The sequence below is a fragment of the Tenebrio molitor genome, chromosome 8 (assembly GCF_963966145.1).
Source record: "Tenebrio molitor chromosome 8, icTenMoli1.1, whole genome shotgun sequence".
Lineage (NCBI taxonomy): Eukaryota > Metazoa > Arthropoda > Insecta > Coleoptera > Tenebrionidae > Tenebrio > Tenebrio molitor.
Window position 1 is genome coordinate 18,724,020 of NC_091053.1, and position 20,823 is coordinate 18,744,842.

The following is a 20,823-nucleotide window of genomic DNA, read 5'->3' on the forward strand; positions in this document are numbered from 1 at the left end:
AATTTTTATTGATCATAAATAACTTGGACCACATCCACATGACCCGCTCCGCTAACAATAGTTAATTGAGTAGTACGAATAGCTTTTTAAATGTATCTTTCAGAATGCAACAGATTTATCAGCGCTAATGTGCAAGTCCAGTGCTTGGTATTGATTGCATTTAAAAATGATCTTCCAAGGAACAGGCTCCTGACAGAGTTTATTTTTATTTAGGCGTAACGCGCAATGAAATCTTACATTTGCTGTTTTTATCACCTAGATATAATTGCATCGTTTATGATCGGGATTTTAATTTGTTATTAAAAATTTTTGCTTGCCTTGGATGTAAAAGTAAATATTTATATAAACGTGAATAAAAGTATCCATGATTATCACAACTTTTTTGAAATGGGTTAGTTTTCAGCTTGATTTAGGTTCATATTGATTGTATAAAAAACGAAGAATTGCAGACCCCTTAATAAACACAATCCAAAAATTCCTCAATTAAAAAATTGCTAAAATGTGGCAAATAGTTATTTGTGTAGTAAGGCCAAAAAATGCATATTTTTCGTCTGAATTTGAATTTTCTGGCCGAGGCGCAGCCGAGGCTTTGAAAGAGGCGAGGACAAAAGGCAGTTTTTGGCAGAGGTTCACATTAAATTTTTTAGGCGACCGCAGGGACTACAAAGCAAAAGACATCATTGCAAAAATTACAAATTTATTTTGTATCTAGCTTTTTCAAATTGATAAATTTATTAATTCCTTAGTCAGGAAGTGAAGAAGAACAGGAGAAATTTGTCAAAAAACCAGAAACAGAAAAAAGGGTGGGTAAGAAAATACATTTTTTATCTACGTTGCGTTACAAATGGGCTCATTATTATATCGAAAACAGTTTAATAATGAACCATTTTATTAAACTGTTTTTGGTAACTTTTAGCTTTTATTATATTGGCAAAATCAGCCGTTTGACGTCAGGCGTTAAGGTAACAAGCTACGAAGTAAATTTATTAAAATAACCTTACATTTTTGTGAAAAATGTCTGTTACCAACCAACGCGAAAGTCCCTAGTCCAATATGAAAACTTGAGCAGCTGAAATTTCAGGAATTAGTAAAGCAAAGTAGATAAAATAGTATATTACACTCGTTTAATAAGACGTATTATTACATTCGTTCCATCAAAGCACTTCTCGCTACGCTCGTCGTGCTTTAAACACACTCATGTGATAATAAAGCGTCTTATTAAACTCGTATAATAATATAATATCTTTTTACTTACAAGTAAAATCAATACAAATTGATTTAGTTAGACAAATATCGCGTGATTGTGATAGCGTGAAATTTAAAAATCACTCAATACTTATTACTTAATATCTTTTTTACAGTAAAAGAATTTTGATTAACCATAATAAAAAACCAATCTCAGCCGTTCAATATTTCATTACTAATAAAAATGAAAAGCAATAAAATGCGAATGGCATATTGTTTTTGTTTTGATTACAGTTTTAATAAAATTATTTGTTTTTAGGAAAAAATTGTCTTACCATTATTCTTCTAATTGAATTATTATAGTGTTTTGATTTCATAAATCTCGAAGCAATTTTGATATCGCCCAAAGATAGATAAGAAAAGTTTCAATTTTGCACCATAGTTGGTTTTTAATTAACCCCATGCGTGGACATTTTTCACTATGAAAAAAACGACCTTCGATAAAGCGGTATTTTAATCGCTCAAATGACGAAGTAGAATAGCACTTTTAATCTCTTGAGAGCAAAAGCACAGCCGACTAAGTTCATTTCTTGATAATGGAATTGTTGCGTTGACATGATGTGTCAAAGTAACAATAAAGTAATTTATGAAGCAGAAAATTAAAAGTGCTCTTGAGAAAAGTGTTCCAAAGAACAAAAGCGAGTACTTATACTTATTTAAATATTAACATTCAGATTTTGTGAAGACAATATAAACAGAGTACGAGATTAAAGTGCTTTTTCACCCCTCTTGGATTTATTGTGCTCGCTGCACTAGCGCATTAAACCAACAGAACTCTGCCTGGTTTTGACAGAAAAAAAGATCAGTGCGGTAATGAAATATAACAGCACTAATGCTATTATGTAAAACAAAAACAAGTACATATTTAATAAGTTAACCAAGACGACAACAATTTACTTTTATAATAAACGGCATCATATTTTATTTAATAGCTTTCAATTTTTTTTTACAAATTTTTCCGTGTTTTATTTGCACGAACCAATCTTGCAGTTTATGGTATTTCATGCTTACTTCAAGCTCTACTGACTGGACGGACTAATAGGTAAACAAATTAAAGGGTACTAGGTCTTAGGATTTTTCAATACAAAATGTTAACTTAGAACAAATCACTGTAAAATTATTGAAATGATTTTTTCTAAATGAAAAAAATAGTTTTTTTCTTCAAACGTTCGTAAATTATGACATTATCCTGCTGCATTGATAATGTTAAAGTGTCACTTCATTGTCATAACATCTAACGAGCTGACGAGCGGCAGATAAAGTTATTATCTCCGCTGAGAGCGGCAGATAAAGTTATTATCTCCGCTGAGGGCGTCCGTGAAGTTATTATCTCACTGCGTTCGGCAGCCAATCGACCAGCCGCAGCACATAAAACTTCTTTTTTGCTCCTCATAACATAATATACTATTTTACAACTTACCAAAAAGCGTTGTGTAAAATCTGGCAGACACAAGGCACAACAACAGTCCATATAAACATCCTAAGTGTATAAATAATTGTACTGTAAAATCTGGCCACCGGATTTTCGGGTGAAAGTCATCTTCTTTTGAAGAATTATCTTTAATGGTCTCTGTTTTATTGAAAGCATTCGAACGACGAACTGGCTCTCCATTTGTAGTGGAGTGCTCAGCACCTTTTGAACATTCATTGCTGCCTTCCGTCATTGCTGGAACAAAAATTCTCATTAAAAATTAACAAATTAACAAATACGAAATTACGTAATTTACGTATAACAATATACAATTTTATTCATTGGATTGCATCTCTTTCGTGAAAAAAAGCAATATTCTATGTACTTGATTTATTAAGACAGTTCAAAAAGTTGTAAAAAAAACCTCTACGCTTAATTTTATTTTGAACTATGCAGGGTGTCTCACATATTTAAACCTGTAGTTTGGGAAACGGTCAGCGGTCCTCAACTGTGCATTTCAGTGGTTTGAATGAGGTCATATTTTTTTCTCACTAATTTTTGTTTTAAATACGCTTAAAGATACGTTCAGGGTTTGCATAATGCAGGGTTTAAATATGTAGCATACTTTGTGAGACACCTGTATATTATAATACTTATTGGATAGTAAAAATTATATTCATGTACAGTAAAAGCTCCCTTAACGGACAGCTCCTATGAACGGACAGCTCTATCGAACGGACAGTTCTTTGGGCACCGGTTTAATTCGTATAAGTTTGTTAAGAAAGTCATCTCTATTGAACGGACACTCTGTTGAACGGACACGGACAGCAATTTTTCCCCCCTCTTTGAAAATAAAGCTCCCTTAGGCGGACGCGGCTCCAGTAAATCGCCATCAGCCAGAGCTAGTCGCCTCGTTTTACATGCATCAAAATTTTTTGAGTGACTCTTATTAGTGGATGATTTGCTCTCGTGATAACTTGCGCAATACATATGTAGTGGGTAAAGTTAAAATGAATTCGAAAAACAGACATGGAAAAATTTAAGCATCTGTCATTATATAGAAGAGAGAAGAGTTTACAGCGAAATGGCAATCGAAAACGAATGTCAACCAAAAATGAAGTTTCTAAGACAGAAGGTTTGAACATAAACTAGTTTATGAAGACAACTCGCAAAATTTAATGCAATGGTATCAAGTATACAAAGTAATAATTTTAAAATGTCAGTTTCAGTTTATCTAATAATGAAACTTATTTATCAATTTCTCTTCATAGTCGTAGAAAATGTATAGTATTCTACTCGCGGATAATGGATATTTCTTGCTCGGATAAATTACCCCACTCGGCTGCGGCTCGTGCACAAAATCATCCTCACGAGTAATAGTGATCATTATCCGCTTATTAAATTGAATAATATAATATTACTTAATATTATGGCCTACATAATTTTTTTCCTTTGAACCAGATGTATTTCTTTTGAGCGGACATCTCTGTTGAACGGACAAAAAATTGGCGACCGACGGTGTCCGCTCATGGGAGCTTTTACTGTATACATTTTTCAATTACGAGTTTATTGTTAATTTTATATTAGAAATATAAAAGGATGGACTAAACCGCACCATGACATAACCACGTATCTTTTTATCGCTCTTTCAAATAACTTTTCTTTATTAATCTCAACTTGCATCAGAAGTTTTATTTGCTAAAATTGAACACTTGCTCATTTTTATCAAGGTCATGTAAGCTGAGGGTTGTCCTGAATAGCAGCATTACTTATTGGACTGTTTTTCATACGAAATTTTTAATCAACATTCACACTTTCTCCATTTTCTCCATAGATAAATAAATGTCTGTTCAATAAATATGTACGTGAAAGAATAAAATATACATTTTTACAACTATATTAACAATGTTGTGGAGTTATTTTTGAAAATGCATTTACTTAAAAAAAATTGTCGTTCTGAATATAATGCGAGTTAACATTTCATTTTATCTAGAATAGGCACTTGCAGAACAAATTATTCACTAGATTGACTTATTACTATTAAAAAAAATATAATAGCGTATTTGCAGATTGTGCCATTAATTCTGTTGATTGCTCTTTGTTTACAATAATTAATTAATTTATATTAGGATTCCATTGTTGAAACCATTCACCAGTTAAATTGGTTAACTTGATTAATTAGTCGTAAACTAGGAAATTCACTTAGACTAACAGGTTAAGTTTTTTCAGTTTAATCCAGTTAACTGATTTAACTGGCAGTAAAATGGACTCATATTATCACATGAAATAAAAAAAAAGATCGGTTGTGGACCAAAGCTCGGATGTTTTTCCTAAATTTAATTTTATTGATTGTAATAAATAATTTCAGGAACATTTGCTCCTAGAAGTAACGAAGTAGTCGACCATACTTATGACGACGTTTGCCAAGTATGAAAAACTGATGAATTATTTTTGTTCATAGTCATAGCCCACTTGGACTATTTTTTTTTATCACATTGTAGGTACATACTATGTAGTATTTCATGTTTTATTTTCGGTTATTTTTTTTTGTTTTTATAATTATAGTTGTTGCGGTGTAATATTTATTAATCTGTGTATATTACCCCCGTTAATGTTTTTTGTCGTAGAATGTCGTGTTGTATTTTTTGCGATATGCCCATTATCTCCTCCGTATTTGCGATAATGACTGCCGTTGGTGATAAGTCAACGTGCCGACCAATATCAACAGCTTTTTCAGCACTTCCACTGTGCTTGGTCACCTTTATTTTAACACCTAGAGTCAGCTTTTCTTCACACTTGGCAACCTTCATTTTTCCAACAAAGGTCAATCAACATTAAATGCAACCGAAAACACTTAATACCGCAGTCAATCAATTAATTCAATTTAATTAATTAAGACGGACGGAAGTTTTTCAAATCGGCGTCGAACAAATTAAAACTGCGTGTGTCAGTCTGTATCGTAAAATTACACGTTTCGTCTCGTGTCCTTGAAAATAACATCTATGGAGCCGAATAATCTTCCTAAATACCACACGAGACCTAGTTTTCTTGACAAATTATGTAAATTTCACTCAACAGTCGCCCCGAAAAGGAACAACATTGTTGTATGTTGTTTTATTTTACGAAAAATGAATTTTTATGAGCTTTTAATTGCACAAAAATTCGATACTTGCTCATCGATCAATAATGACAATGTTTTCATTCAAGGTCAATTCAAAGACAACGTATTTAAAAAAGACGGTTAAATTAAATTGCACAGTGAATGAATTTATAACAATCCAATCAACAGTTGTCAACAAATTTCCTTCTAGTCTTGATTAAATTACCGTATCAAAACAATACTTCTATATAAAATAGGAGTAGGTATTTACATTTTGTTTTAAACTGCTTATTTATTTATAAAAAATAATACACATTTTTTTCCATGATCATTGGGTTTTAGTGGTTTTTGCTCACTGAAAATACATAGTTAGCAAAGATGGCAATTGAATCACTAGTGAGGAAATAATATTTTCTCACTAGTGAGCAAAGTGTAATGTCGATAGACGGCGCCAAATATGTTGTAGTTTTATTAATCTGTTTTTAAAATATTTTCTGAATATTAGTAACTGTAGCTTGTCTTATTTTTGACTTATTTAAATTTGTAACTTGTTATTTAGATTTCAATTGACGAAAAATGATCATGGAAAAATCACTCGTACGGTTGGGATCCCCGCCTTCAGCTCAGACGCCCAACTTCCGTACTCGTGATTAAATGCACTACTTTGCTCACTTGTATTGAAAATAGCTATTGTTTTACTTTTTTTATGATTCATAATCCACTGCTTCGTTAAAATTAGACATCCAGCACTGAATTCATTTAAGCTGGGAGGAACTGAAGCACTATCTAATAATTGTTTTCAAGCCTCTCCTTCGAGTAAAGATCTCGAATAAGTAATTGTAATTGATCATAAAGTCAGCCAACAGACTTGACAAGAAAACACTGCACTAAACAATAAACATTGTATACGAGTTTAGTACACTGGATATGTAAATAAGTGACATCATTAGCGGAAACAAATTAACACAGGGCGCGGTAAAATGTACAGCTGGAAGTTTACCAACCTATAGTCATATCGGAAAACAACTAATAGATGAACTACTCTTGCTGGTCGTTTCGAATTCGTATAATTTGAAATTTGAACTGGGGGTTTCCCCATACCGGAAGAAATCGTAGTAGGTTTTGACAATTTGACTGTTTTGAATTTTGACGCATATGCAGAACCGTCAAAATGACAGGTGTAAGAGAGATTAGGTTTATCAACCAAACAAGATGAACTAAATCAGTTTGTAATGGTTTTAAACCAATTACAACTCCTTAGAATAGTAAAATGTTTTAACCAATTGTCGTTGGGTAAACCCGAGGCGTCATTTCACTTTTGAATATTGACAACAGGCAACAGGCTTGGAGGTTATGTTTCATGTAGTGCGGGACCTTTTCGTCCAAAGGTGGCAAACTATTTTTCCGATCCAAGCACCCTACGATATCACAATTGTTTTGGAGCATTTGTATAAACAAGTTAGTGGAGATGTCTGATTAATTAACTAATTATGTAATTCCATTACTTAGCACCTCGTAATTGATTTAAATTGTTACAATTATTGTTGCATAAATTGTGATAATTCTCTCCAAAATGACTCATTAAACTACCAATTACATACTTCACTTCACTTCACATAATTATACAAAATAACCAGTATTGACTTGTTTCTCGAATCTAAATTAAACTATCATGATTGCATTTTCCTGTTAGGTATATCGAATAGCAAAATTTTTGCCGCATTCTTTATTTTCTATTTATGTGGACTCCTCGGTGAAAGATTCCATTATACTAACGAAATACATCTACAATAATGCTTTTGTTAGTCATGGTTCTCAGAACTGCTTCGAAAAATGTCAATGTAAATTATAAACACATTCGGCAAACATAGGTAACTAAGTAAAGAAATCGATTCTAAATTTGTCTCGTTTTTAACCTAAAATATGTGAATTTGCCGTAAAATTAAGAATCACACAAAACTTGTATGTCCCATTGTCCTAACTAATTTCACTAGTTACCATTAAAACTGCACCGTAAGCAAAAGTTTCCATCAAAACAATAATGTGACTCGACTGGAATCATCCACAAACCATTAATCTGGGTAAATGGATATGCATTATCCTAATTATGCGACTCGCTGATGTCATGGACTCAATTATGTAAGCATTATTATCTAACGTGAATGTTTGCATTTGATTCACCTACATTTTGAATATGATGATATTGAAACAATTACAACTTTGTACTATTTTTAGAATAATCTCAACAACCGTTTGGAATCTGTTTGTGCAAGACATGAAATTTTATTCCTTCGCACATGTAATAGGTACGTTTTCAATATCCGCGATAAGCACCACGAAAATAATGTTTTTAATACGAATTTTATTGATAGATAACACACCCTTTGAATAACAACATGTTTTTGGCAGAGTTGCACAATTTTGTTCCTTTTTGATCAAAATAATTTTAGTTTTTCATGGATTTTCTGCTAAATATAAAATAAATTCAAAAATTATTTGTATACATAATACCAAAAAGTTGCTTTTCTCGAAATTATGTATTTACAGAAGATTATGAACACATAAGTAAGCAATCACAAACTGACGTAAGACATTCTGAATTTGTCACAATTATGTAATATATATTACCAGGAATGACAACACTATTTTATGAATGTAACAATGACAACATTATTGTTCGTTCTGGATTGCACGTACGTAACGTAACGTAACTAATTCAGAATTCTGAATTTTTACAATAAAAGAAACAACGTATTGTTATCTGATATTATAATACATATATTATAATTATTTTTTGTTGTATTAATTTCTTCAGATTATATTGTCTCAGTTGTCTTCTTTTACACTAAGCATTATTTTTGTGAATTGACTTTTTTTGTTAAATCTTACTCTAAGAATATTTTCTTTATTTGTAGACACATAGGATTTTTTCTTCTTTTGTATATTAGTTATCTAACTTTCTTATTCCCCTTTTACTTTTGTTTTTTTGTTTTTTTTCCTCTCTTTGAGGTTATGTATAATAGCTGTTGCTAGACTTTTGTTTTTTTTTCTTTAATAAAGTCATTATGGTAATTGTTCACTTTAACTGCTTCTGGAATTTTCGTGTTTTTTCTGGCTAGACAGCCTCAGGACGTCCTCCTACATCGTTTCCCATCAGTCAAACCTTGTGCAAATGAAAATTTTCCTTACCTTTTAGTTATACTAAGACTTTGCGCGACCTTGAAACACAAGAGAGAAAAAAAGGCATTTGCACAAGGTTTGAATGGTGGGACACGATCTAGGAGGACGCCCTGAGGCTGTCTATCCAGAAAAAACGCGAAAATTCCAGAAGTAGTTAAAGTGAACAATTACCGTCATTATAAAAAATATTTTTTTTTATTTTTTATAATGTAAAAAAAAATATTTTTATTATTATTATCTAAAACTAAATATTAAAATGTCAATTAATAAAAAATCAAAAAGCTTTTGTGTGAGATATTACACGAGCTTTGTGTTATTTTTTAGTCTTTCAAAAGAAGTAGAAGTAGAAAAAGTATCACTTTTAAGTCCCTCGGGAGTAAAAAACCGTTTATCTTAATTAGTAGTGTTAGGTTGAGATAATGTGTCAAAGAAAGACTAAAAACCAAGAAGAAAACTTTAATGTACCCTGTTTTGCTGTCTTTTATTCAGAAATTTCTAAAATGTACTGACCTAAAGCGTCTTTTCATCCCTCGCGTAATTATTGTCCTCGCTTCGCTCGCGCAAATAATTTTACACTAGTGACGAAAAGATGCACTTTAGTTTCTGGCCATATAACATACTCTTTTTGTTCGACACTGTCAGAATTTGAGAATTTTCTCCTGTGTGAACGGATTTTGATGTCAACTTGTCACAATGTCACAACTTGTCAAAACGAAACGTCAAACTAATTGCTTATTTGGTGCATAATAAGAAAATGAACGTAATCGATAGCAACAGTGCGATTAAGAATACAACAGCGAAAGTGTTGAATAAATGTCTAATACGCCGCCGGACATCGCACATGATAATCGCAATAATTGTTCTGTCCCCATAAATTATGTAAGTATTGCAAATAGTAAATTTCTCGTAGATACAAAATAAATTTGTAATTTTTTCAATGATGTCTTTTGCTTTGTAGTTCGTGCGGTCGCCTAAAATATTTAATGTGCAAGTCGGCCCAAAAGTGCCTTTTGTCCTGCCCTGTTTTCAAGTCTCGGCTGCGCCTCGACGAGAAAACCCAGAGTCGGACGAAAAAGATGCACTTTTTGGCCTTGATACACAAATAACTATTAGTGCCAAATAGAATTGGTTTTTCACTTTTTAACACTGACAAACATTAAAAAAATTAGTGCCAATTAGAATTATTACTTTTCAGTTATTTTCGATTATTAACACTGAAAAGCATAAAACTTTAATTTTTACTCTTTATTTACATTTTAGGCAGCATTTTAAAATTTAGTGACAAATGTTATGTTTTTCAGTGTTAAAGACCGAACATGATGGGAAATACCTTCTAATTGTCATTGACGTTTCTTTATAGGTATAACTACATACTACGTAATTTTTTTCAAAATACTTAGACAACATTTAGATTTTTTCTATCAATTGTTGAACGTCGACATGATCTGCGTCTGTTTTTGACATTTGACAGCAGTGCATGGTGCTACCAATATTTGAAAATTTATGTTGGCAACTTGAGACAAATGTCATTAGAAATTTCAATTTTTGAGATTTTGAGTTGTGTTCTTTCGTGCTTTTTTGGTTTCTGCAAATTCATTCCTTCATTTTCGAAAAACATTTCTTTTCAAAACGCAATTCCAGTATTATTTTTGCAATGAATCTGTCCACTTGCTGCGTAACTTTTCGTTGGCATAATACGGTGGAAATTTCAAGCAAAATTATCACAAATGTGGTTCAAATCAAACCTGACCTAAAAATTTGACGTGTCGCCAATGTAATAAACGTACAACTCGCGTCTTGCTCTAATCGCATATGCCAAAGCGAGATGGATACTGGGACGGGCTTAATACAATACGTATATTATTCCACTAAAGAGAAAAGATCTCTTGGACATACAGGAATTACTCTAAATTTCTTCAAAGAAGAAACTGAGACTAACCTGAGTTGTCACTTATCAGACCACAAAAAATCTCCAACTGAAGTTGTTTTGGGAGCATGATACCGCGATACCGGAAGAATGAGAAGAGTCTCAATTCTGGAAGAATACGAAACACAGCAGTTAAATGCCTAACCATAAATGACTGCTGTTCTTGTTCAAAAAGTTGAAGTACTGATATTGGTAGTCATGATATGAATTATTACTAGTAGCTCCACTATGGTGATAACAATGTGCCTATCCAATAATTATCTATGTGTAATAAATATGTTTTTACACGTAAATGTAAAATAGTTATTTATGTAACAAGTGAGTAAAGTTAATATTTTTTTCACAAGTAGAAAAGATTGACGCATGAGCCAAAGGCTTGATAATAAAATAATAATTTTTTATTCCAAAATTACTTCAAAATAATTCTAATTATAAGTTCAAAGGTTAAGTTTTAATTTTGTTTAAGTATTTGTTTTTTTCAGTGAATTATTGTTATCGAAATGATAATCATCTCCAAGGTTGGCTGCCAGAAAAATTGACAATATAATATACAAATTGTCATAAAAGTACGTAGGTATATCAAAAGTCCTGTGGAATTCGAATCTATTTGTTTTTGCCGCTCTGCAGCGTATTGTGGTACCAGATAAAAAAACAGGGGTTATGTAGGTCCATTAATGAAAGGTTTTTAATAAAGACTGTTGTAAGATGAAAAGTAATTAGAATATGGAAAAACTGAAGAAAATCACAAGCAAAACAACTAAGACATCGAAGTCACAACTGCCGGTAAGATTTAATAGTTTGACATTTGACTGTTGACATCTGATTTGACGGCTTCAACGGCTCGACATATAGTTGATTTCATATAAATGTTAATCAAGTGAGTTGTGCATGTGTAAAAGCATTTTTAGTTACATTACAAAAGTCACATTTATGACAGATCCATTATAGGTTATGTCCAATAAATTTTTACTTGGTAAAAATACAAATACGTTGCTTTTGAAATCAGCAATGTTAAAACGGACTACAAAACTAAAAAATTATAATCCAGGTTCGCGCAGGGCAAACAACTTTGAAAGTCAAAGTTACTAGTTAGCTTTAATATCAACAGAAAATCAGATTCTCATGGATTGCTTAGATGAACAGTTATACGAGTATGAAATTGATTATACATAGTTCGACACAATGAAACTATAGAGCCGCATAATTTCACGATACTCTTGATATACCTTCTTTTAGACAATTTGTAGTGTTTTTCTGTCCTTTAATATGACAATATAATAATTTGTTTACAAAAAAGCGCAGTTATCATTAAAATTTTACTTAGAACGTGTCACTGCAAAGCAACTGGTGAAAAAATATGTTGACCACAGACTCTATTTTGTCACAGTTAAACACACAACAACAGTTTTTTAAGTTTAAAGTTTTTTTACCTTTTAGAATTATGATGTCAACAAGATGTTAATTCATGTACCCGATAATAAGATTATAACATTAAGAAAATAAATTTTTGTTTGCTTATATAAAGCAAACATTGTGAAAGAAAATAAACGCGGTTGTTGTTATCTGTTACCGTATACACTACCTACCATTATTAAAACTTCGTTTGGACTGTATATTATCATAAAAAATTTAATTTGCTTTTAGGCCATGCAGTTTTTACAAAACATATCATCGATGCTGCAATTTTTCGTAGCAATTACCGGAAAGATTTACTAGTACACTTTTAGGAACGTTACTTATGTAATGTGTCCCTACTTTTAGCTTGTGACAAAGCAATTCATTAAACTTTTACACCTACAAATATATGCAAAATTTGCAACATTGATTTATAATAATAATAAAGAAAGAATGAGGGCAAAATATTAAAAAAAAATTAATGTATGGATGTTTTTCCCTGAAATTCCTATAAATAAAACCATACGATTTGTATCATTTGTTTATCACGTCAACTGTGTAGTCATTAAAAGTTGCTTTAAAATAAAAAAATATTCACAGGTTTTTAATATTCCCAACACGCACAAAACCAATATCATTAATGGCATAGAGATAAACAGCAACAGTCATCTTTCAAGAGTTAAACACAATATTACATTTACTCAATTTGGTGTTAATCGATTTTGAAGCTTAACAACAGCTTCACAATCCTTAACAGATCTTACTTTAGTAAACAAATTTAAGGCATCGCAAAAAAACACATTTACGTCAAGGATAAATAATGGAAACAAAAGAGGCCCACGATTGGATCCTTGTGGTACTTCAGAGGTAGAAAAAATTTGAAGAAATAAAATTACGTTATTTAATGAGCTGTCGCAAGTAAATGTCATCGAAATTACACAGGGAAGAAACTGGTCAATAATTTTGCTTTTTAAAGGGCAGGACAAATGTTCTTTTTCCAGACGTTGGGAAATACAGAAATTGATTGAAGAACGATAAAGAGGTTTAACTAATAGATAATTGCCGTAATTTACAGGCGCCAGAAATACGTTTTTTGAAGAAATATATTCGGTTAATTGGCAAACGAGTTAACTAAACATCGTTCACGTTGTTTTGGCGTAATGGAGGGCATGATTTATTTTTTAAAGTTGGACACACTGTCACCATAGTGCCTGACATGCGAACCTATGAAAATGAATTTCCCGCGATGTCTTCTTCTATTGCAAACTATGTAGTAAAACTGACAACAATGCACTAGACATTGACGCTATTTATAACCTCAAACTTAAAAAAACATAACTTCATTCAACAGGAAATTTTACTACCAAAATTTCCATGGCCTCCCATTATCCCAAACCACCTAGGGGAGATTTTTATACAATTATCTATTCAGCTATGACAAAAACAAGTACCTAACAAACGCAAATTTTTGGTGTCAAGTTGCCGTGACTTTTTGATGCTTACTGGCCAAATTTGACTGACATTCAAAGAGTTTTGTTGTTTTTGTAGAGACTTAACTAACAAAAAATGAGTGAAATTCTGCTAGAACATAAAAGCGTAATCAAATTTTTGACGAGGGAAGGAAATGAATCTAAGAATATTTAACAGAGGATGGTTAATGTGTATGGGGAAGATGCGCCATCATATTTTACGATAACAAACAATTTTGATGGGGTAGGGATCAATTCAAGATGACTCAAGATGCGGAAGGCCTGTTGAAGCAAGAACCAACGAAAACATTAAGAAAGTTGAGGTTTTGGTCTTAGCAAATCGAAGAATAAGAGTTTCAATGATTGCCGATGAAGTAGGGATATCGGAAGCTACAGTATTAAACATTTTGCATGAAGATTTACGAATGAATAAGGTCTCAGCACGTTGGATTCTGAAATTGCTTAATCCCGAACGAAAACTGTGTCAGCAACACATTTGCGAAGAAAACTTAAGGATTTTGGCTGACGACGAAGATCTTTTTTCGAAAATTATAACAGATGAGAAAACGTGGATGTATCACGGGGATCCACCCACAAAACAAGAATCCGTGCAAGGGTTCTCCACCGCCAAAAAAGCCAAAAACGCAGAAAAGCTGATGGCGACGGTGTTTTGGGATATGGGAGGAATCTTACTGATTGAATACTGACAAAAGGCAATAACCGGACAACTCTAATAACGGTCAAAAGATTATGCTGCTTCGTGACAACTGCAGAGTTCACCAAATCCGTGAAGTAATCGTCGAGTGCGGCTTTGTAGAGATTGAACAACCAGGCTACAGCCCAGATTTGGCACCGAGTGACTATTATCTCTTCCTTAATTTTTTTTTCTTCGGATGAATACATGAAAAAAGTGGTGGAGGAATGTTTTAAGGACTTATCAAAATTGGCTACTTTTGCTTCCACTTTCTTAGCTAATGATAAATCTGTACGTTTCTTATAACCAGTTCGTATTTGAGGTACTTCAAAATTAGACCATTGCTCCCTTACTAAATATCGTATTCCATTGAGATTGACACCGTTGGATTCCTCTTTTCAAGGTGCTTCTTTTAGTTTATAACAGTCGAACCCGTAGTCCTCTTGGTTTGGGTGAAAAATGAAGAAATCTTTAAAAAATGATAATTTTGTATTAAAATTTGGGGATTTTATTGGCCATGCCTCCGTTACTAAATATCCCCGTCCATTAAGCATTACACTGTTCGATTCCTCTCTTCAAGATGCTTCTTTTAATCTATAACAGTCGGAGTCGTAGCCCTCTTAGTTTTTGAGTAAAATGAAGAAGACTTAGAGAAAATGATTTTACCGTCAAGAGAAAGAGAAAGATTTTCTTTTATATTATGCTTATTCGATGATTACATTTTGCACTTTTTATGTTCACAAAATTGTTCATACGCTAATAACAAATTTTGTAATGAATTGATTTTAATAAATGAACCTTCTTTGGAAATTCTTTTAACTCTGTTGCTTGTTTGCTATAAGTAACTGATTCAGTGATTCATCAGTGGAAAATAATTTAATTGAGATAAAAAAAATCCATGGAAATTCGTATCCAACCTTCTAGATTCACGGAATTTTTTGGATCGCAACTAGATGAGTCTTTAAATTGATAGTTAATTTTTCATAGAACTCATTTTTCGTTTAACTTCAAACCAATATAACTCTTGCAATTTTTAAGCCACGATAATTTCGTAGGTATCATCGTAAAAATCATTCGATATAGATAGGAAAAATCATATGTTACTGAAAATTGATGAATCAATGTAACAATTGCGCGAACTCAACAAGCGCCGTGACCAAAGGTAAATCTACGCCTTACGTCGTAAACAGACCACCATATTATGGGTATATCTCAGAAACTGTTCGTCGTAGAGAAATTTTTCTAGAAGAGACTTTGTTCAGAATTTAATAGGCTATAAAATTGGTGTGAACATTTTTTACCGGGGGAACAATCGTAAGTGTGTTATTGGCAAAAATGCTTGTCTCTCCACTTTCTCACCTATACAAAATCAATGCCTCATAATGGATATTGTGTAGACATTTAACTCTACAAAAAATACCAAATATCATTTCTCCACCATAAAATTACTCGGGGCACTACTGATAGTGCTATTTTGGCGAGGAAGAGTCCAGTTGATTTAATCACTTTAATTTTATACATATTTACTAATTTTTTACGAAATCGTAATAATAGTTATTTATGCAACAAGTTTCTGTGTAAATTGGGCCCGAGGGACAAGATTAAAACACAACAAGCGTAGCGAGGGTTTCAAGGCCTCGAGGGCAATTAGAAAAGCCCAATTTACCCAGAAACGAGTTGCATACAAAATTTTATTGTTTGAAACGGCGTCCCTGAAGCTTCCAAATCTTTTAAAAATGGTTTCGCTTTTGCTTTTGACAGTTTTGACAAATTTTTCAAGACCTGTCAGAAATGTAACGTTGAATGTGTTGTCTAGGGCAACGGTTCGTTATCTGCTCATTTTGCTTTAGGGCAGTTAAGAGGCAGTTTACAAAGGAGAACAATGAGAATTTATGACAGTTGAAAACAATAAAAAATGTTTATTAAATTTTATTAAAAATTTTAAGTAGGCGTATTCTACACTATCAGAATTTAAAAGAATATAAATACATTTCACAAATTAGAGTTCTTTACAACTTGCTGTCTTGGAACGTTCATAACAATTACTTCTAATAATTCTTTTCGGAGTTAGGTGATATAATAGAATAAGAGACTCTCAGGAGTACCTTCGATAGGGTACTGAAGAATCTAGATCCAGTCTGAAGTAAACCAACGCACCCAAACGCAAAGACTAAAATATTTCCACAAAACATTTCTCTAGAGCGATGAATAGGAGAATAAAACCAAACAAATAGATCGGATGGATAAAAATATTGAGCAACTGGCCAACAGCTTTCCATTTTCTCTTGACCTTCTTTTTGCACATCAGTATTAATTTTAGCCTTAAATCTTCTAAAAAGCATCCACATTTTGAGAGAAAGTTGATTAAGACGATAAAGGCTCTACAATGGTTTTTATAACGTCCTTTATCTAGAAATACCACCAAAAGAAATTGAAATATTTTTTTATGTAATTAATTTTGATTTGTATTTACAATGGATGATTTTTTAATCAGACACATTTATCTACGATTTATGTTATGATGTCAATTTTTAAAAATATCATGTTGAAAGTGGGTCCATCAAATTGAATTATTGTATCACAGATTTATATTCGTGATGGTAAATATCTGAAATGACTCGGTCAATTTGCTATATTTATTCACACCTTATCCCATTTTTAATTCAATATTATAAATAGCCTCAAACGACCTCGTTTGATCACATAATATACAGAAGAGACGTGTTATTTCATATAAGAATCCTTTAATTTACAACTCTCTTGACTCCTCAATTTACAATCTTCGCATTTACTGACGTATTCATAAATTTGTTACATTTGTGGGTGCTCTTTTATTTTAAACAAAAAAATCCTACACTCATGTTTTTTTAGAAACCAAAGTGTAGTTATCTACGTTTTTTGCATATTTGTAGCACTGATTCACTAACCTGTCATTTTATATTATCAACTTCTTCTTCTAATTAGATTCACTCAAAAAATATGCACAAATAGCTCTTTTGATTGACTAGAAAAACCAACCTGAAAAATAATAGTATATTATTCAACGAGCGGGTAATGATAGCTATTACTCGTGAGGCTCATTCTGAGTCACGAGCCCAAGGCGAGTACCGTAATTCAGGCGAGTGAGTATTACCCATTACCCGCGAGTGAACACTATACTTTTTACGTTTTATTAAATTTTCATTAACTAGTTGCTATGATAGTTGGCGTGAGTTCTCAAATAATTACTCAACGGGCCGTGGGTTATCTGATAAAAACAGTAATAATTACAGTATTATACAATAGGAGTCGAAAAAATAGATTTCTGCATTTTATTTTTCTACATATGAGTATCCTCTATAATTTCACCTTGTTGACAAAACTATTAAGAAATAATCAGTACTACTGATACGGTTGATTTGAAATTATTTGAAAAACCAAAGTATTCTGATAAAAGATCTAATACCTACCTGACAAATAGCACCAACAAAACATTTGACAAAATACTTTCAAACGATTTACAACCTTGTCAGGTGATTGGCTAACGATAATTTTTTTTTCAAGAATCGATGAATTGACATGACTTGCCAAACATTGTAAAAAGTATAAACAGATAAACAAACGTACATGCGGGTTCAATTTAAATCTGGATGCCTACCTTTGATATGATTACATCGGTGTTCATTTAATTATCCTCAAAGTTGGTGTTGATTGTGAACGCACCACTCGTCAGTCTGCAGAGCAAAAGCACAAACAACGCAAAAAGTAAGGTTAGATTTAAACAGCTAATCCGTGATCTGTATCCGTGGTGCGTTCACAATCGACTCATCAACGCCTACTTTGAGGATAAATTTAAATAATGGATGTGTCTTAAATGAAAAATAATGTTTCTGACAATTTTGTCTTTCTATACATTAACATCGCATAAGCATTACGACTTTGTCAAATAAATCGCCTTGAGGTAGTGACATCCAAGACACTAACAAAACTGATGCCTTTGCTAATTAACTGACAGCTGCTAAACGTATTGTTAGTCCGTATTTGCCAAGACATTTCTTATTTGTCTAATAAAATCCTTATGAGCTGTAGAATTCGTATACTCTTGCGATAAACAGACACAACATGAGTAACACGTCTAGAACATGTGAAAAATTTATAAAAATTTTTACTGAGCCACAAAACGGCAAGTCACGGAACACCTGCAAACAGTTTCCTAGTATAATATTAAACGTGTAGTAAATAATCATTGACTTATTATGATGGAATTATGTTATGACTACTGGAAACTTTGATATTTATAACAACATAAAATTTGTTCGCATTCTTTAATGATAACACCGCAGACGATGTCTCGCATAAGTGATACAAAACGATTTTATTTGTTTTCCAATCGAATAATTATTATTTGATAATATTATTAGTTGTTTTAATTAAGAAGAGAAAATGAATTGTTCATTATGTTACGTTTTATCTTTATAAGATAATTTTTCAAAATAGTTTTGTGCCCATAAAATCAGAGGAAGTTTATAGACATCGTATAAGTTTTAGTGTGGTGATAAAGTCCACAAGTGTAAACATTTTTGCTTAGGAGTCAGGTTGATTTAAATGTGAGGGATTCAAAGATTGTGATAACCACGTGTAGAACTATATAATAAAAAGAGTTTTAAGACAACTAGAAAGATAATAATGTAATGAAAAACAGTGCTGGACGATTCTCGAACCAATAAGATTTTCAATAGCATTTTCCACAGTGTTCTAAATTTCAAATACCATCAAATACGAAAATATTAAGCAAAACAAATAAGAAAAAATGTGTATTAACTTTTTTAAAATTTTTGCTTCCCTATACAGGGTGTTTTTTAAATGCTAATACAAAAAAAAACTGGGTTATATGGCGATTCTAAGACTCCAGAAAACCATTTTTTAAATCTTAAAAGGTAGGGTTAAACTAACCCTGTCCATGCACATTCTACGCCACAGACACAACAATAATAAACAATAAGCGAAACCATAGCAACCCGACAATGCTATGAACAAAAATCCAACAAATTTATTATTGTTGCTTGACAACCCCAATTATCTTTTTAATTATCTTTAATTCAGCAGCGTACTGACAATTTTAACCAAAATTTAATTTATTTTTATCTCGAAAACCAAAAGACTTATTAGATAATTTTTTTGTGTATGAGTTCTACTCATCCTCACCCATTACCAGTCTTTTTTTGTACTAGCATTTAAAAACACCCTGTATAAACTCTGGATAATGCAGAAATGAAATACAAAAGTATGTACATATTTGGAATACATACTTCAAAATTTGAATATTCTCAGAAACTCGAGAATATTGTCTTAGCAATAAAGATTTACAACAGAAGTTGTTTTAAATCACTAAAAGTGATCTCAGGATGTTATCTTGGCAATAGAGATTTACAACCAAGTGCTCTCAAAAAAGAAAGGTATTCTGGAGAGGAAGTGTACTTTTACGTGAATTTATCGTGTAAAACTTAGACAACAATTTAAATATTTTCCTTCCCGCCGAGCTTTCCGAAAGGAACTCAGATGGATTAACTTTATTCAGTTTGGGATTCTTGTCTTTTTTAGGTAAGGAATTTAAACAACGTCCAAAATGACGTTTTTTGACATCAGGTCATACATAGTAGGTACATGAATTTTAAATTAAAATTTAATAATCTATCCAATTTCCAAAAAGGGATGACTATTTAATAAAAATTGGCGATGATGTCATTGTGTGTTTCAATTATTTGAAAATCTACAGTTTTTTTCCGAGTCAAGAAAAATCGGAATCCAAGAAAACCGTTTACATCATTTTTTGAAAATTTTTGACGGAAATTTTGAAGGGGGGTTTATTTAACTTCGGAGAAATACGAAATAAGAATGCATCAAGAGTAAAGAAAAAAATTACCGTTTATATATTTTACAGAGGGGTTATTTATGTAAAACACAGATATTGTTCCTCATCTGTATTTAAATGTAAAAATCGACACAGAACACAAAATGTTTCTAAAAAGACTTTAAACAGATGCAGTAATTTACAATATTTACCATGGATCCACTGATAGCCACTTTATTTTTACTTCTATGAAGTAAAGTGATACTCTCTGTGGCAGCTGTGTGTACGTCTATGTGTCTGTCTGTGGAATTTTCTTTTGATCACGATAACTTCCCCTAAATTACACCGATCTGAATACGTTTGGTACAAAATGTTTGTCTGAGCAGGGTCTCCAAGTCTATTAATTTTGATACTAATTGGACCAGTGGTTTTTGAAATATGCGTAATTTTATGCAACTATTTTTGTTTACGATGACTTCTGCAAAAAAGTGCGATTGGAATATTTGCTTCTGGAAAAGGCCCATTAATTTTGGTGTAAGTCGAATAAGCTGTTTTGAAAATATGTGCAATTT

The 20,823-nt window shown here is 32.1% G+C and overlaps 2 protein-coding genes across 2 annotated transcripts in view; one reads left to right on the plus strand and one right to left on the minus strand.

The window, feature by feature from the left end:
* Positions 1-20,823, minus strand: part of LOC138136430 (acyl-CoA Delta-9 desaturase) — a 44,332-nt gene that overhangs the window by 20,296 nt on the left and 3,213 nt on the right. Inside the window, exon 2 of the mRNA XM_069055623.1 lies at positions 2,666-2,911. Within this exon, the coding sequence (XP_068911724.1) occupies positions 2,666-2,909 (244 nt within the window). The 5' untranslated portion in view covers positions 2,910-2,911. The remainder of the gene's footprint in view (positions 1-2,665; positions 2,912-20,823) is intronic.
* On the plus strand, positions 11,587-14,434 carry LOC138137094 (protein GVQW3-like). The gene is made up of 2 exons (XM_069056380.1): positions 11,587-11,646; positions 13,976-14,434. The coding sequence occupies exons 1-2, from the start codon at positions 11,587-11,589 to the stop codon at positions 14,432-14,434; spliced, it is 519 nt and encodes a 172-aa protein (XP_068912481.1).